This window comes from Notothenia coriiceps, unplaced genomic scaffold (genome assembly GCF_000735185.1).
Source record: "Notothenia coriiceps isolate Sejong01 unplaced genomic scaffold, NC01 NC01_scaffold00035606, whole genome shotgun sequence".
NCBI classification, from domain to species: domain Eukaryota; kingdom Metazoa; phylum Chordata; class Actinopteri; order Perciformes; family Nototheniidae; genus Notothenia; species Notothenia coriiceps.
In genome coordinates this window covers 54,335-72,117 of record NW_011368307.1, presented here as the reverse complement: position 1 = coordinate 72,117, position 17,783 = coordinate 54,335, and the positions used below count along the sequence as shown (strand labels likewise).

The 17,783-nt window shown below is 40.6% G+C and overlaps 1 protein-coding gene across 3 annotated transcripts in view; it reads right to left on the bottom strand.

The window, feature by feature from the left end:
* The window catches only part of LOC104963091 (catenin beta-1-like), a 29,529-nt gene extending 13,984 nt beyond the window's left edge, over positions 1 to 15,545 (bottom strand). Inside the window, exons 1-9 of one of the 3 annotated variants that reach the window (XM_010791643.1) lie at positions 15,405 to 15,545; positions 14,365 to 14,414; positions 13,589 to 13,798; positions 13,245 to 13,495; positions 12,880 to 13,118; positions 11,686 to 11,887; positions 11,402 to 11,546; positions 5,143 to 5,149; positions 2,510 to 2,517 (exon numbers count right to left, since the gene is read on the bottom strand). In XM_010791643.1, coding sequence (XP_010789945.1) covers positions 2,514 to 2,517; positions 5,143 to 5,149; positions 11,402 to 11,546; positions 11,686 to 11,887; positions 12,880 to 13,118; positions 13,245 to 13,495; positions 13,589 to 13,798; positions 14,365 to 14,377 — 1,071 coding nt within the window. In that variant the 5' untranslated portion in view covers positions 14,378 to 14,414; positions 15,405 to 15,545 and the 3' untranslated portion in view covers positions 2,510 to 2,513. Of the gene's footprint in view, positions 1 to 2,509; positions 2,518 to 5,142; positions 5,150 to 11,401; positions 11,547 to 11,685; positions 11,888 to 12,879; positions 13,119 to 13,244; positions 13,496 to 13,588; positions 13,799 to 14,364; positions 14,415 to 14,519; positions 14,740 to 15,084; positions 15,230 to 15,404 lie in introns of those variants that run through there. The other 2 variants (XM_010791646.1, XM_010791644.1) reach the window with 2 other exon arrangements.
* Positions 15,546 to 17,783: the final 2,238 nt, after the last annotated feature.

Genomic DNA, 17,783 nt, shown 5'->3' with positions numbered 1-17,783 from the left:
AATAAAAAAACATCTATATTGAATCTGACTTTTCTACATCCAACTGACAGGTTTATCATTACTTTGAGAAAAAAGATTATTAATTTAACCCTTTTAGAAGGGAAGATATGGTCGTTTGTTCTGGGAATGTCATTTTCGAGCCTGAAACCTGAAAAACAGGCTCGGGGTTTAACAGGTTAATGTTGCTCTCAAAGTGCAGCAGATTGATGCTTTTAACTTCAACATTTAAAAAAAAAAAAATCAATAATTAATAATCCAAGAGGAAAAAGGTTTCCCACCCGTGCTGTAAATAATAATAAAAACCCTTGATTTATAACTTAACATCTCTGTCTCGTTAATATAGCCAGTTAATTGAAGCTTTATAGCACAGGCCTTTGTCAGATGGTATATTACGCAGTTATTTTTCTGCTTCGAATAGTTCTCTCTTTTTTTCCCCATACATGTTTTTGCATCCCTGCACTATAGCCAACACTGACTGTCCCACAGCCATTCAAATGTCTTTGTTTAGTAAAGGCAATCGGTGAACTGGCAACTTTGGTTCTCTAATCCCTTTACGCTTATTATCATTTGTCAACTTTCCTTATCATTTGTCAACTTTCCTATCTTTATCAAAACTATTATCCTTCGTTGTGCTCTTCCCCGTCTCCAGCTGCTGTATTCTCCAGTGGAGAACATCCAGCGCGTGGCAGCAGGTGTGCTGTGTGAACTGGCTCAGGATAAGGAAGCTGCTGAGGCCATTGAAGCTGAAGGAGCCACTGCCCCCCTCACTGAGCTGCTGCACTCTCGTAATGAGGGTGTTGGTGAGTAAACAAGCTGTGCTCACATTTCTGATCGGTCTGTGAACTTGTGTATTCCCGGTGTACCTGACTTGTATTGCCGTGCTTTGTCTCCTGTAGCTACCTATGCTGCAGCTGTCCTGTTCCGCATGTCTGAGGACAAACCCCAGGACTACAAGAAGCGTCTTTCAGTGGAGCTGACCAGCTCTTTGTTCAGAACCGAGCCCATGGCCTGGAACGAGGTGGCACACATACATTGCAAATGAAACAAATCTGTTATGATCAGGGACAACATAGACTTCTTAACAGGTTTAAGTAACTACCACTGCTTTAATGCTATATACACTAATGTTAGACTGTACTTTTGCATACTGTATACAATTAGTAAAGCGCTATAGTATTGGAACAAAGGCATCCATTTTCCTCTGTCGGCTGGCTTGTGTCGTGCTTTACTCATCACTGATTTGCCTTTTTATAGACTGGAGACCTGGGACTGGATATGGGAGCTCAGGGAGACCCTCTGGCTTATCGGCAGGATGGTGAGTGCCTGTGTTGTCTCTAATGAAATCCCCCCCCTCGGTTTCTCGCCTCTTATTTCATCATGCTTTGGTTTATGGAACTAGATTTTGAAAAACATCTGATTTGTTGTTTGTATCGAAATTATAGAATTTTCTTTTTTTAACTATTGAATAGGGTTTTTTTTTTTAATATAGATAAACTTGAGTGTCATGCATTACTTTTACTTATTTGAATATGTTGCTGCCTTGCTTGCAGTATTGCAGTTTATTAAAGCATAACCCTTCATATAGGCCTGTCACGATAATTAATTTTGTTGGACGATACATTTTCCCGGAAATTATTGCGATAAACGAGAATATTGTCGGCACCGTTGTAGACCATTTTAGACCACTGACATAATGATAATATCTAATAATAATAATACAAGTACATCCTTTTTTATTGAACATTCAAATGAAATTGCAAATAATATTTATATAAGTAAAACAAATTAATTAAATTATTAAATAAATCACACACAACCCAAACAATTAATTAAATAGACTCAGGCTGGAAAACAGAGCTCTCTTGTGACCAAAACACAATTGCACGCAATTGCATTTGTGAGTGCAGTAGTTTTTTTTTAAACTAAGTCGGGAAGGTGGGGGCTCTCCATCTGCTGTGTTTGCTCCCAGCTGGGAAAATGGAATGGGGTAGTTGTGTTTCAGGGGCAGTTTAAGGTTGATCGTATTGCTAGCTTTTGTTGCTACCTTTTAAAAACAAATGCGGCATAACAGCTCATTCAAGTCCGTAGGTTCGCCTCGTTGATTTGGCTTAAATCCAAAATATTCCCACACCGGAGATGTGGAATTAGGTTTTTCAACCAATTCCATTTAGCTTCAAATTCCCCTCGAGTAAGTCACACGTTGTCTCCTACTTGTCTCTATATTATTCATTTGGCTGTTACGCTGTTGCACGCGGAGTGTCCTGACCTGGCTGTGTGTGAGCCTCGCAGCGCATCGGGCCGGTAGAGTGGCCGGCTGCTGCAGCGCACCGGGCCGGTAGAGTGGCCGGTAGCCACAGCGCGCCTGGCTAGAATGCTAGTCACATCCTTATGTAAACAAACACGCATGTAAACAAACACGCATGTAAACGGCGATTTATCGAGGTCAGAAAAGTTATCGAGTTTTTTTTTATCGTACGAAAAGTCAATTAATAAAATTGCTTATCGCGACAGGCCTACCTTCATATCATAATGGGTATCATTTGACAAGATTTGCATATTTTTGTTTGTTCCGAATAACATTTTTTGTGTGTTTGGAACCGTTTGCACCACTTTTAATACAAAAAGAATTGTGTTTTTTTCAGATGGAGCCTACCGGGCCTACCCATCAGCCTACGGCCAGGACTCCCTTCTGGACCCCATGATGGAAGGGGCTGACTACCACACCGACACTCTGCCCGACCTGGGCCACCACACTGACCCTCTGCCAGACCTCGGCCACTCCCAGGACCTGATGGACAGCAACCAGCTGGCCTGGTTTGACACCGACCTGTAGGATTGGTAAGCCATAATGCCACTGCACAAAATATAACTTTCCATATCACAGTATCAATATAATGATCTAAAAAGCAACTAACTGAAAATGTTGTCCTGTGCTCTTTTGCAGTTGTGTGCTGAGGGAACCTGCATTGTCTGAAGCGGCATTATGATTGGCCTGTAGAGTTGTTGAAGGTAAAGAGAATAATAAGAGGTCTTGGAAAGTGCCTGACACAAAAAGAACAAATAAGATGGTTGCCATGGGAGTGTTTAAGCAAGTTGATGTGGGAAATGAAAGTGTTAAGTATCAGAGAGATGTGGAATCACACAATGGAGGTCTTGGAGCAGGTTACCTATATGGATGAGTGCACATGAGGTGGATCTTAAAGTTTGAAACACATGTTTTAGCCTTGCCTGTATTCTTATCAGTTCTTGTTTCTATTTTTCTTATTCTATTTTTTTATTTCTTTTTGTATTACTCATTCTCTGTTATGGTACTGACCCAGCTTGCCTTCGCACTAGCCATCTTCATTTTCTCTTCAATGCTAATCATTTGTAATTTCTTCTTCCTTTTTTTTTAAACGTATATATTACATGTAGTGTTAAGTTATAGTGATATTATACAATGTTCCTTTGGTTTATGGCCGAATGTGTAGAACACTAATAATCAGATGACATGTACCCTGACTTAAAGTGTAACATTGTGTAGTTTTTTTAAAAATAATAATCTCAAAAATGGAGAGTTATGCATTCTTAATATGTGCTTGTTAAAGCATAAAATATTTCAGTGTCACAAATGTTCTAAAGAGGGAGATGGGTAAAATTGAGGGTGGGTTGGGGATAAATCTAGAGACAAGTGTTTTATATACAGTATCACTGGTAGGTTATCAACTATTTTGTATGCTATCATTGGATGTCTGATAGAAAAGTCTTTAATGCTATCATTGGTGGTCTAATAAAACCCAGTTTTATGTGCTATCAAGGGTAGCTAGGTTGATGAACCAGTTGTAGTCCTGCTGTGCTTATTTTGGAGACGAGGTTGTGACACGGCTGAACAATAAAATGGCATTTTATTTCATATAGTCTCTGTCCCGTGTCGTCTGTCCTTCCATGTGATGTTGTGAGAGACTTGCAGCCTTTTTTAAAAACGTTTACTGTTTATAAAGTTCTAATTTTTGTCTGGGTGCCATTTTAACTTCATCTGTACCCTCGGCATTTGAATAAAGACAGAATTTGGGCAATCTGGCGCATGTAGCAAGTTATACACACATTTAAAATGAGACAAATTGTTTTTTAGAGCAGAAAATATGTGGACAAAAGATATTAACCATAGTAGAGGAAACAAATAGTCAACAAAAAAGTTGTTATGATTGTCAAGGGGGATAGAGAATACAAATACAACTAGATGCTGAAAGGCTGTCTGACGAGCGGAGAACCATTTCAGTGTATAATATGCCAAAAGACAATCTGATTCCTGTCAGTTTCTCAACAAAAACTAATGATGTAATGTATTTCCCCCACCCCATTAATGCACCTCCAGTCCAGTCCAATGATCAGGGTAACTGTTTATGAAAAGGAACTAAATCTGAACTATAAACAAATAAGAATATTTATTAAGAATGTGTTAAATCCAAATGTATACATATATCACAATAAACCTCCAGGTCTATATGAAAATGTGTGTGTGTCACTACATTCCAATTCAGTGTTTTAGAGGAAACTAAATACATATTTAATATACTATGCAAAACCAGTCTGTCCCTCCACAAAGAAAGCTCAAAAGAGACAACTGTGATAAATGAGGTGATAATCACTGGAATGTGGGTCACTAAAATGAACATAGATGCTTTAAGTGGATAGCATTTGAAAACATGTCGGTGATTTTCACCTGATCTGAACCACTATGTTATTAAAAGGAACAAAGGAGCCACTCTGACACGCAGTAAACGTATGAAATCATGTGTCGACACATTACAAATTACCTTTATAATTTTACTGTACTTGAGCTGATATCTGTATTTGTTTCCATTATACGCTTCTAACTGCTTTTGGTACTTAATGTTTCCTATGCATAGTGGCTCACTGTTAGATAAAGCAAAAGAATGATCAACCAAAAGCTTAAATTGTTTTCCCCTTTTATTACAAAACATAAAGTGCAGTAGAAAGTGTGTATCACACCAAACACAGCGTCTTTTTTTACGGATAAAAACGGAGAGCATCCTGGGTGAAAGTGGGTACAGAGTAAGTGATGTAGCTGCTGTGAGGGCTGGAGAAATAAGGAGCAGCTCTGGCTCTTGTGTACACAGGGAATGAGGACTCCGTGCACACATGCATCCTGATGGGTGTAGCAGCGAGTCCACAGTGTGTGCTGCCCCCCGTTGAGCAGATGGGGGAACTTTCATCTGAAGCCTGAAGGAAGAGAGGCTCCTCAGAGTCCCAGCTGAAGCTCTTCTTATTCCATACTTTTTGTATGGAGCGTCGCTGCTGATAATCCACTTTGAGCGGCACACTGGACAGAGGAGAAGCTCTGGAGGCCCGAGCAGAGGGACTGTCTCTCTTCAGGAGGGATTCAATAGAGAAAGGACTGCTGAACTTCACCTCACATCTGATCTGAACCCCTCTGCAGGCTGCAGGTTCAGGAGATGGGACAGCTGAGCAGTTCCTCGATGCTTTGCTCAGGTTCTCCGTTTCCACTTTGGAGGCCAACTCTGGGAAGAGCTGCAGGATTCCTTTGAAGTGACGACGCGCCATCTTTGCTGTGATATGACCAGAGTCCAGTTTCCATTAGTTCTTCCTTATGAGATCTGGGACACCTGGAATCTGGAAAAATACAACACAGGGTTCATAGACAGAGCTTAAGTTGTTTAATAAGGAACATTTCCATGATCCAACATTTTTGGAAAGAAAACTTACCTTGACAAAACATTTGTTGTTTGATAAACAAACTCTGATGTTGTTCTCAATAGTCACTATGTCATCAGGGATTAATGGTGCTCGTCTGTCCATCAAATAAGAAAAAAAGTTGAAATTAACTTACAATCAAAAAAATGTTTCACACGGCACTTTTTTAATAATTGCAAATGTGTTGGCCCTTTCTTACCTGAGTACAAGTGAGCATCTCGCCAGGAACGTCCTGCAGGATGACGGCGATCTTGGCCAGGTAGGTGGTGCTCTCCCTGAACAGACCTCACTGAGAGCTAGCTGGCTGGACTGGAGAGAGATCCAAACTTCTCAGGCCTGGTCTGCATCTTTTTTTGGGGAGTTGGGTCCCAAAAANATCGCAGAGCAAAAGTTAGCTGCTAATGGTAGCCACCAGAGTGGCTGCTGTTATTTGGTCGTGTGTGTGTATTATACTGCCGCATAGCCAAGACCGGAAGCAGCAGCCACTCTGGTGGCTACCATTAGCAGCTAACTTTTGCTCTGCGATTTTTACATAATAATGGAATTATAAATAATTCTAATTATTGCCCAGAAACTTTATCAACCTATGGATTAACCGATTCAGCCGCGTTTTCTCGGTTTAATGCCATTTAACACGTCTTTTGATCAGATTAACAGCTACGGGAGACGATCTCCCTAGAAGCTACGTGTTGTGATGTCTGTCTTTGCTTCCCGTCGCAAGTTCGGATCACTCAGTGATGATACTATATACCTAAATAATCTGTGGAACCTCAGTTTTAATCGGATATCTTGTATGTGCAGCTACGATAAGTAATAATGGTACTTTTATCTTGAGTTCTGTGCCAAAGTGCGTTAGCATTTTTCGCTAAGGGGTCATTTAGATGCTTCTTATNCGCCAACGGAGCCCCGCGCCCCCCCTGAAATTCAAGGTGTTCAAAAAAAAAAAAATTCTTTTTTTTTTATATATCTTTTTTTTACATAAAAAAACAATTATAATATTTTTTATATATATAGCACCAAGTTGCAACTAATCTATATCTACTGTCACTTTTCACATTGAATATGTGCTCTTTTATTAAATAAACTAAATGCTTTTATTTTAAGTTTAGTGTTTTTGATCCTAAGAAACACTGATGCATTAATCAATAACAATAATCCACAGCTCCTCTCTCTGCTCCAGATGAATTAAAAACATATATATTTCTCCCCCCCCCAAAGCAGTACACCTAGGGGAAACACTGCAGAATAAAGATGAATAAAATGACTTTCAAAGACAAACATTATAGCAAACAAAGCATCTGCAAACTGAGGCGATTTGATGAGATTACACCACTGGAGGAGAAGAAGCACTTCAGAGTGAGGGGGAAAAGGATCAGGGAAGAGAAAATAAGAAACAGGAAGATGACACATGGAGTGTAAGGCAGAACTGACTCATGCACTGATGACCACACCGCGAGAAGTCATGGAGTGCATGAAGAAGACTGTTTTTTTGTTCTTCTCTGCAAGCCAGTCAGCCGATCACACACACAGCAGCTTTAAAAGAAATCTTGAAAATCTTGGAGCTGGGCCCGTCTGAAAGCTTGGGGATTTTCTGCGAGCAAAGCGACCAACAACCAATCACATGAATCTCCCGCCCCCGACATACAAAGCAATAGCAATGTTAAAACGAAGTAAACTGGATATAAAATCCCCAAACAGGCGAAAACCTACCAGTTTCCCCCACTGTCTCTGCCACCTCCCTCCATGCCTGGTTTCTCCGGTTTGTATTCCGGTAAGTTATTAGCGACTGGTCATAAAGAACCGGATGATTTGCTACCGCAATAACTAATTTCTCCTCCATTTTCAGGAATATAGAAAATGAACTGCGGTATGTCTCTCCCAGCTTGCACGCGGTTTGATTGGCTCGCGCTTGTACTGTCAGATTTGCATAAACGGGATTTGATTGGCTGACGCTTCCACCTCGGCTTCAAAAGTTGAACATTGCTCAACTTTTGAATCCTGAAAATCCTGGAAATCTTCGCTTTGCTTCCCCACAATGCAGTTCAGCGCAAAGCGAGGCAAAGTGACGTCACCCCATTCAAAGTCAATGGGCAGAGAAGCGTTGGAAGATTTTTTTAACGCTGCTGTGTAGACGGGCCGTCAGTCCCTCAACCAGCTAGGTATCCCGTCAGTTCATGTATTTAGTTATCAAGGTAGCTACATAGTAAATCAGTAAACATATGGAAGCTAGTCACTCACACAATCAATTAGTGAATAAAGCAGGCATTAAGCTGCAGAGTAAGTTCACCTGTCAATCAGCTGAGTGGCTCAACAACGTAATTAGCCAAACAAGTATTATCACATTTGACCTGTACTGTATCCAGAGCAAATGGCACTTCCTGCCACCTTACAATTAAGTAAATAAAACATCTCAATCGTGTAAGGAGAGCAGTAGCACATGCTCGCAGCAGTGGAGGAACGTTAAGATTTGTACTGTGGCTTCCGGGCAAATCTCTTCTCAAAATCCAAGTTGTTGTGAAGAGAAGTGCTTGACCTCAGTCTTCAAACTGTGGTCTACACTTCAGAGAAATCCCAACTGTTACCAGATGTAAGTATCTATTGTGCCACCTAGATTTCTTACATTGATTTTCCCTGACTAGAGGGCAAGCAGTTATTCACTTCACCTTATCTCGAGAGCCATCGGAGAAGTTTGACACAGCAGCAGTTATAGTTTCATAGGTGGTAATCATGCAATCAGCGAAAGAGGCAAAACTAAAAGGAAGGATGGTTCACACTGCCCTCCACACAGGTTTGGAAAAAGGTAACAGTAGAATACAGTGCTAGGAAATGTATGCATGGTGGCCAGCTTGTTGTTATATTGCTTTACAGTTCCATTGTTGTTGAAACCCAACACCAGCACAGGATATCTAAGTGGTTTGTAGTTACTTGATGGGGACAGCCAAGATGTCCCCCAGCCGGCCAGGGGGTTGATCGCTGTACCTTCCTTATGAAAGGCTTACAGCATTTGTTCAATCCCCAATCCTTTGCTCCGAGCGGTGTAAACAGAGGTTTATTGTAAGTGAATGGGTCTCGGCTTTGGCCATCACGCTCCTATGCAGTTTCCTCCAATTCTCCCATTGAAAGAGGGATTACAGGAAATTGGCTTGGTGTAACAAGGAACAAAGCTCAACACACACACACACACACACACACACACACACACACACACACACACACACACACACACACACACACACACACACACACACACACACACACACACAGAGAGAAAGTATACTGCCCTTTTAAAAACAAACCGACACGTAACTGACTGAAACAAAACAAATGAGAGAAAAGCACATTTCTCCTGATATGGATGTGTTTTTACAGGAAATTAAGTGAAGGATTTAATTAAATAAATAATAGAGTAAGAAGATAACTGAGAGGTTAAAGTAAACACACATACAGTGTTGATAGAAAAATGTAAATCGGGATTAGAAGGAGCTAAGGAATCCATGAGGGCGAAAGCAAATTAAGCAGAAAAGGTGAAGGAATAGGTTAAAAGAAGGGGGTGAAAGAGAGCAACTAATATACGGGTGGTCTTTCCATACTGACATTCATAACACAGACATACCCCAATGTGTGTATGTAAGCTAGCAGACGACACAAAAACATTGGAGGCAATAAATAAGATCTGGTTAATAAAGGCAGGGGAATACAGTTGATATGGTGATGTAAGTACACAAACCATCCCACGTTTGAATAGTGTGTATTTTTTAAGTTGCTTGTTAGATGTAGTGTTTTCATTATTCACCTTCATCGACTCAAACTCACATGCTTCCATAGTGACGGATCCAAATTTGTAAGCCAATAATCTGCAATTCCCAAAATATCGTGACTTGTCTGTGGAGGGGTTGGGGGTGGGGATTTGTCAACTTATCTGTCTAATAACAATTATTTGAAATAAATGCATATTTCCCCTGCCTTTGTCCATGCGTCTTTCTGTCCGTCACCCTCTGCTGAATTATCTATTTATTTATTTTATCTTCTCCACATTAGCACCAGCGGTTATTTCTCCCTCAGTGATGCTTATAGAATATCTAAAGATGTGTCTGTCTTTTATTTTGCTTACAGATTACAGTTCCTTTCTAAACCTCCCAGGCATGTGGTGACATTTTTAATCTCCTGTCATTTCCTTTCCCTAGGCCGCCTGTCTAAATCTTTTGTGTTGTTTAGGATGTCTGCGAGTTTCATCACGTTAACTTTGTCAGACAAATGTTAGGAAGAGACTCATATTGAAGCTGGAATCCAATGTGAAAATGATGGAGAATGAATATGCTTTGCGTGTTGGGCTAGGTTCTCATTATAATACAATTTACTTTCAGACCACTCACTGAATTAAGACTTGAAAACTGACTGGAATAAAGACTTCTAAATTCTAAGTAAAGATAACATGTTCATCTAAGGCTTTTACTTATATTTCTGGAGTTGCTCTCTACTAAAGCTTGTATTTGTTAATTACATCCGTAAAGCATGAGCAAGACAGGTGTTAGGGAGTAAGGGAAGAATAATGCTGATTCACCACAAACAGAGAAGTTATCCCAGTCATTTAGATTAGATCATCAACACTAGTGTTGTCACGATACCAACATTTTGGTTTCGATACCGATACCAAGTCAAGAATTGCGATTCCGATTCTTTTTCGATACTTTTCTTTAAAAAAGGGAAACAGTCTTAAATGTAATTATTGTGCTTTATTTCACACCAGAACCATAACACAAACTTTTAAACAATGAGAACAAAATAAATGACAAGAATTCGTATTAAATAAAATTAAGCATCATCTCAAGCAACTTTTTTGTTTTATAAAATATAATTATTTTTATATTTTATTAACATGTACATGTCATGTAACAGTAATATAAATAATTATTGACAAAATGTATATTGCAGATGTTAGCCACATTGGTAAATTAGCTAAAAAGATAGCCATATTAGACAGTTATCATTGCCATTAATTGCCTCGTCAAACTACGAAAACGATTGTTTGTCACAAAATAATACACTTGTTTGACTTAGATTTGAGGGCATGGGCTTGAGCATGATGTAATTATGTTATCTATCACATTCGCTAACCTGTCTGTCTTTAAATAAAGCTCTGGATGCCGGTCGGCGGGTGCTTAGCCAAGTTTGATGTGTTGGCTCCCTTGGTTTCAGGGATCTTTCTCACAGACAGACCTCGTGGTGTCCGTAGGCTTGCCCTCACTGTCAGAGATATAGCTCAAATACTTCCAAATTTCGCTTCTGGCGTCTTTTTTGTCAACAAGCCGAGGCGCAGCGGCAGTTGCACTCCCGCTTGCAGCCATGCTTCTCGTTTAGTTTTCTCACATGCTCTGGCAGCTAGGGCGTGGCCGCGTGTACGAGAGAGGGGAGGGACTTAGAACGTCCTTGAGAGGGGCGGGACTGCAGGCACGTCTGCAGTGCAGGGAGTGGAAGCAGAGCGCTGAACACACACGGCTCTTATTAAAACGGCGCTTTCTCACCGAGTACTTTTCCCCGTCATTCTTAAAGTACCGATACTAATGAAACGGAGGAATCGTACCGTTTTTAACGGCAGGGTATCGCGGTACCTTTCAAGTATCGGTACACCGTGCAACACTACCAGGACCTAAACTATTTTTCAATGTAATGTAATGTTTGTACATACCAGCCTCGACGATGGCAGGCTTGTTGCTGGAGCAGACAGAGAGCACCTTGAGCACTCTGCTTGTGGTCCACAGCAGCTTCTCGTATGTGAAGGTCCTCATGATGTTAACCAGAGCCTGGGGACCACCGCTGGCCAGAATGATCAGCTAAAACAAAGACAGGTTCATGTTTAGTAATGCTACAACCTACTGCCAGCCAAGTGGCATCACTAGAGACATCTAGTCAAGGGCTTTTAGACATCTAGTCAAGGGCTTTTAAACCGGGATAGTATAAATCTCTCAATACCTTGCTTTCCTGGTTGCCATATGCAAGGATCTGCAGGCAGTCAGTAGTGATTGCCAGGAACTTGACGTTGGTGTTAGCCAACAGGGCCACCATCTTCTGCAGACCTCCAGCCAGACGCACTGCCATCTTTGCTCCTTCCTGGTGCAACAACAGGTTGTGGAGAGTGGTGATGGCGTAGAACAACACACTGTCCACTGGCGAGCTGGAAAATGTAAACAAAAAGTTTAGTCAGACAACAGTGCAAATCTAGTGTTTCAGATAAAACAGTTATCACACAAACTATTTAATAAAATACAAGTGTTGGACATATTGGAATATGTTATCTTGAAATAAATGTATAGTCCCTGGGAGACCTTTTGTACATATCGCAAAAACAAAATTGAGTTCTTTGAAACACAGTTTTCAGTACTGTTCACATCTGGCCAAATAATACAACATCCGAGGAACAATTAAAATATTGAACATATTTTTGGATCTGCATTCAAATGTATTTTGTGATAACCACCTTTGTAGTCTAGTATAATCAGGTAGTTCATCATCTTAAGCTACTCTTTCATCCTGCGTATGTGGTGGTAAATGTGGTAATATGATTCCAGCTGCAAATTCAAAGACACACGGGACATCCAACAGGTTGCAACTTGCCAGCCAGCAGAATAGCTAGCCAGTGTGTGTTTGGCTTTTCGTTGAGGTAGAACAAAGGGCAGAAGAGTAAAGTAAAAGGAGGAAGACGACCTAACAGTTTTCAATGTGTTGTAGTGTGCAGGTTATGGTTGGCCAACCAGGCTGATGCAGCCATTTGAAGGCTTTACTTTTAAGACAGTCTGTTTTTATTTACCGATAACTTGTGTGCTTAATGATGATTGATAGGCTTATAGATGTTACATTTTTCTTTGTGTCCAGCATTAACAAGAGGAGGAGTTAAGAGAAAAGAAAGGGGGCCGCTAAGGGGTGTTTGAGACACAAAATGAACAAAATGTACATTTATCAGTCTGCTGCACTGACAACTATCAATCACTGATAAAGCCCAGTATTGTACAACAATAACTTGAGCGGCAAAGAAATCCAACACAAAGTAGCTATTCTTTTAGGCAGATAACTAACACAAACTACTCAAAAACAGCTTTTTGCATTATTGTTGCTAGCATTAGAACCATTAGGCTGTTTTCAGTGCTGTAGAGCTCCACAACTTCTTACCCAAGCATCTTAACAAGAGCAGGAATGCCTCCAGACTTGAAGATTGCGAGGAGCCCCTCACGATGGTGGGAAAGGTTGTGTAAGGTGCCAGCAGAGCAGCGAGCTGTCTCCACATCCCCAGTGTTCTGCATAGCACGTACAACGGCCGAAACCATTTGTGGCGAGCGCATCAGGGCGTGGCGCGATGCCTCCTTCTTGGACAACTGATGCACCATCACAGCTGCTTTGTTCACGACAACCTGGGAAATAGATTTGTTTTGGGTTAGGGAAGCATGGAAAAGGAGGGGATTTATACTGCATTGCCAATGACTTTAATGATACCACAGGTGTTTGTTAATGTGATAATCACTTATTGGTAGCCATACCTGGTCCTCGTCATTAAGCAGTTTGGTAAGCTCAGGGATGGCACGAGTGGCCAGCTCAGCATCATCTTGATAGTTGATGAGGTTGACCACAGCATGCTTCAGCATCTGAGAGGGCTCCGCCAGGCGCTGCACTGCTGTGGGGTGGGCAGCGTCCAGCTGGGTAGGTGAGATCTGGATGCCCTCCTCCAAGGTCTCAGGGAACATGGCAGCACGCACGCGCTGGGCCCGGGTCATGGCATACCCCTCCATGTCTGAAAGTTATGCAATATGCCGATTAACTATAGAAATGTCTCGCACATCAGAGATGTATACAATTGATGCCGTAGAAAACGTTTCTTGTATACCTGTAGGCTCAGGAGTGAAGGGCTGGTTGAACTCCCAGTCGTAGAGACCTGGATCATCCTCCTCGGCATCAGGGTTTCCCTTGCCACTCAGAGATGGAGCTGAGGTTGTTACTCCAGACTGAATTCCTGAGTCCAGGTAGGACTGCTGCTGCCACTGGCTCACTGCAGCCTTGCTGTCTCCCATTGCCATGTCCAACTCCATCAAATCAGCTACACAAAATGGGGAACACAGGGAATTACAGATTAGGAGAAGAATTATCTGAACTTTCTAACACTTTTAATTAGTTTTTTTTAGCTTTGAGCTAAACATAATTGTTCTTGAAAAGGTTTTAGTAATCTTATAAATTACAAAACGTGTAATCTTAAGTAAATGCAGAGGTGAGATATGGGAATTAAAGAAGTTAAATTGCCATGAGAATAAAGAGGCCCAAAAAGTTTGAATCATGTTGAGGCAAAATGGGGAAAAAACAACAAGCAGAGAAAAAGCTTTAGCTTCTCTATACCTGGTGGCCTTAGGTAATAAGCATACAAGGAGAAGTGTTAACATCAAATTCCTCTTTCAATCCCCCGGCCACACTTTTCTAGACAAGAAACTCAGATGTAACAAAGGACGAGTTATAATAACTCTGGGACATGTGCTCACCTAGCTTACGGTGAGTAAGTGACTTCCAAGGTAATTCATGCATTTATGTACAGTAAAAACACAACCTATCTACACATGAGGAGCAGTGTTCACATTATGTACTTAAAAGGAAATAAAGTGTTTTTATACTTACACTGGGTAGCCATTGTTCTTGCCTGCCCTCAGCCCGCACAGCAGATAAGTCTGCGTAAAGGAAAAAAGTACACAGGGGAAAATGAGAAAACTCGCAAACAAACTTGAGTTTCTGTTTGCTAAAGCCAACTCCAATGTTTCTTGCGTTTCTCTTACGTGGTCTCAAGAGTAAAACCACTGTCTTCTGCGCTACCTGTACCAGCTCCCTGTGATTCAGACGCTTGTTTGCCTTGCTAACGTAGCTAGGAAGGGAAATGCCGAGCCTCCACCTCCAGCCGAGAGAGCAAAGCAGTGGGTATTTCCAGGCCAGCACGAACACAATTCACCATTCAGCGGCAAAGAACATCAAAGGCATATTTCTCCCCCTCCCCCTACCACGGCCAAGTTCCGACCTCGCAGCTTGGGTTTCCAATGAGAGAAACTACCCCTCCGCCCCGCAATCACTTCCATGACTCCTCCTCTCGTGCAGAGTCTAACTAGGAGCATAACAAAATACCCCAAAAAAAATAAGCCCATCAAACTGTACAGGATGCACTAGTCATATTTTAAGGGCATATCACTTGAGACCGAGGTGCTAGCATGTATTAACCACCATTCCTAGCTAACAGGTTGCCTAGCTTACCTTGATAGCTCGCTTAGCTCCCTTAACGTGCGTAGCTTACTGCTTCACTAGTTAGCCAACTAGCTAACATAAACAAACACAGTTAAGGTCCTTACTTACAAAGCCTAAATTGTTCAGTCTGATCCTGAGACTCAACCAGTAGTATTTTAAGTAGTTTTCGTTACAAGTCGGCTCATCATTTGAATCGTGACTTTCAAGCCAACCCAATGTTTTATTCTGGTTTGATTAGCTTAGCTAGCCAGGACGTATGAAAAGTAGATCCAAGCACCACCGTGCAAAACCTGCTGTGCTGCCAGCCAAATCAGAAAACCCCACTGGAGCCCCCTCCCTGTTCAACGATGGTTTTCTTTGGTGAACAAACATTGCCGCGATGTAAATCCATTATATTATAATAGCTGCAGTAAACGTACTACCCTTACCAGAGTCGAGAGGTTCTCCGTGGTTCTGTTGGGGAAAATGTTGTTTTTTCTCTTGGCTGGAAATAGGAAAAGGGCTGCTAGGTGAACCACCCGTAGAAGTCCGAACCACACCCGCTGGAGATGTTGCTTCCGCCTGTGCGATCGAGCATCAAGATGGCGAGGAAAAAAATATTCTGCCGCACTCGGAAAAATAGGGCGCCCTTTTAAACAAAGTTTTTAGCTAAATAAACTGTTATTTAACAGACGTTGACAGATATTAATATTTTTTTTGTTAAGAGAAGACCTCTTTTTTCATATTTGATCGATTTCATTCAGGTAAATGAAATATGTGTTATAGTGTAGTGGCGGTGAGGACGAGGAGCATTTATTAGAATGGAATGTGATTCATGAGCTGCTTTGATACGATAGAGGCTGAGGGAGTAAACCGTCACAGCACATATTGCACACATTTTTCCAATTAAATAACCTATAGTTTTGCAAACATTAAATGTCACACATCACGTTTCTCATACTTGCACCTGGAATTTTTTTTACGTTTAAGAAACTGCAGTGGTTAAAAGGAAGCTGAAAGATGTACCATATCATGATTGAGTTTGAGTTTTCTATTGAAACCCATAATATGATCATATAACACATCAACCCATTGATAAGAAAAAAACATGGCCACAGTAAGATAATACTGTGCTTTAGGGTAATTGACATTTGATCTCTTATCTCCATTGTTGTTGTTTTTTGTTGACATGAACTGTACAGCAAACTGAGTTTAAGTAATCACTAACTGATTAAAGGTGCGAAGTAAAACGCTATTTTTTATGGCCAAAAGATATATGCTTATTCTTGATATTAATTAAAATTGTGTGCATCTCTGTTTTAGGCAATTCTTTAACAACTAGCTGATATCAAATGTCAATGCCCATGTAGCAATAGTCTGATATTTAGGATTCTCTTACATTCATCTAGTGTTGTTCATCTACCTCAGCTTCTTAGCATTAAATACACACACTTACAATTGCTGTATGAAAAGGAAATGTCTTGATATATTGAAGGAAAACATTCAAGAGTGTCACAAATAGTGGAGTGCCTGTTCATGTGTCTGACTCATGCCATGGAACAGAAAAGGTCAAAGTCCAGTGTCATAGGGAAATATATTGTTGTGAATAAAATACATTATATATAAAGGAAACTTACTTTCATTTGTTATACCACAACAATCAGTTGGAATATGTTCTTATCATATAATCTCTCAAACAGTGACAGAAATGTTAAGGCTATACAAATGCATTGCATTTCTTCAAGGAGTATGAATGATAGTAAGAACAGTAATTAGATAGACCCTAATGCCAATGGAAGTTTAATATATATATATAAATGAAAAAAAATCCTTCCTTAAACATTTTCATTTATTTGGCTAAATGAGTGGGTCTTATACTTGCAATAAGTCATGCAAGTGCATATTAGGTATACGCTTATATCATTCCAGTCATGAAATTATAATTTTCTGAAGTGTATTCATCTGCAGTGCCCACAAAAAGGCGTACAGGATAACACATTAAAACGAGCTGCCCATAAACCATATTATACGGAGATATCAGGAGAAACAGTTTGGACACAAGACACTGGAGAATTGTCTGAATATATTTTAAATAAATAGTGCACAAAAATGAGCCCCCCCAAAGAGGTTAGAGATCAGAATATGCTGAACAGCAGCAGCCATAGTGCCTACACAGGTGGGACAAAATAACAGGAACCACTTACAATGCAGAAACCCCACAGTCAATACCTTGGTGTGCTGAGGCTCATACATTTAAGCTATCGTTGAGGCTTGTAATAGGCCCCATCAATAAAAAAAATATATAAATGGCCTTAATAATGGCAATTTATTTAAATTAATAAGAAACACAGGAGGAGTTATATGAAGATCAACTGCATTTTAAGGTGTTTCTGTTACTTTGTGCCCCGCTGTCCTTTATTGCCCTTTGTTTTTGTGACTGAGGAAGAGCACTGTAAACCAAACAAAAAATGTAGTGTATGCACAAGGTCACTTCACCTTGTGGCTCAACTCCAGGTACCTACTGTAAGTTGAAATGTCGTTTTTATTAATTCCCCATCACAGAATAACTATTTTTTATTTTTGACTGACAAGCAGAGGAATGACTGGTAAAAAGAATGACTGCCTCACTGTTGTAAAATAAAAACATATTTCATCAAAACAAAAGCAAAGAGAAGCCATTTGGATGAATCCGAATAAATACACCTTTTATTTGACTGATTAACAGATCTGATTATACAAACGCCAACACAGAGCTCTGAAATAACAGGACCAATCAGCGAGACAATGACTGTACATTCTTGGTGTGACCCTCCTTTGTTCTAACCCCC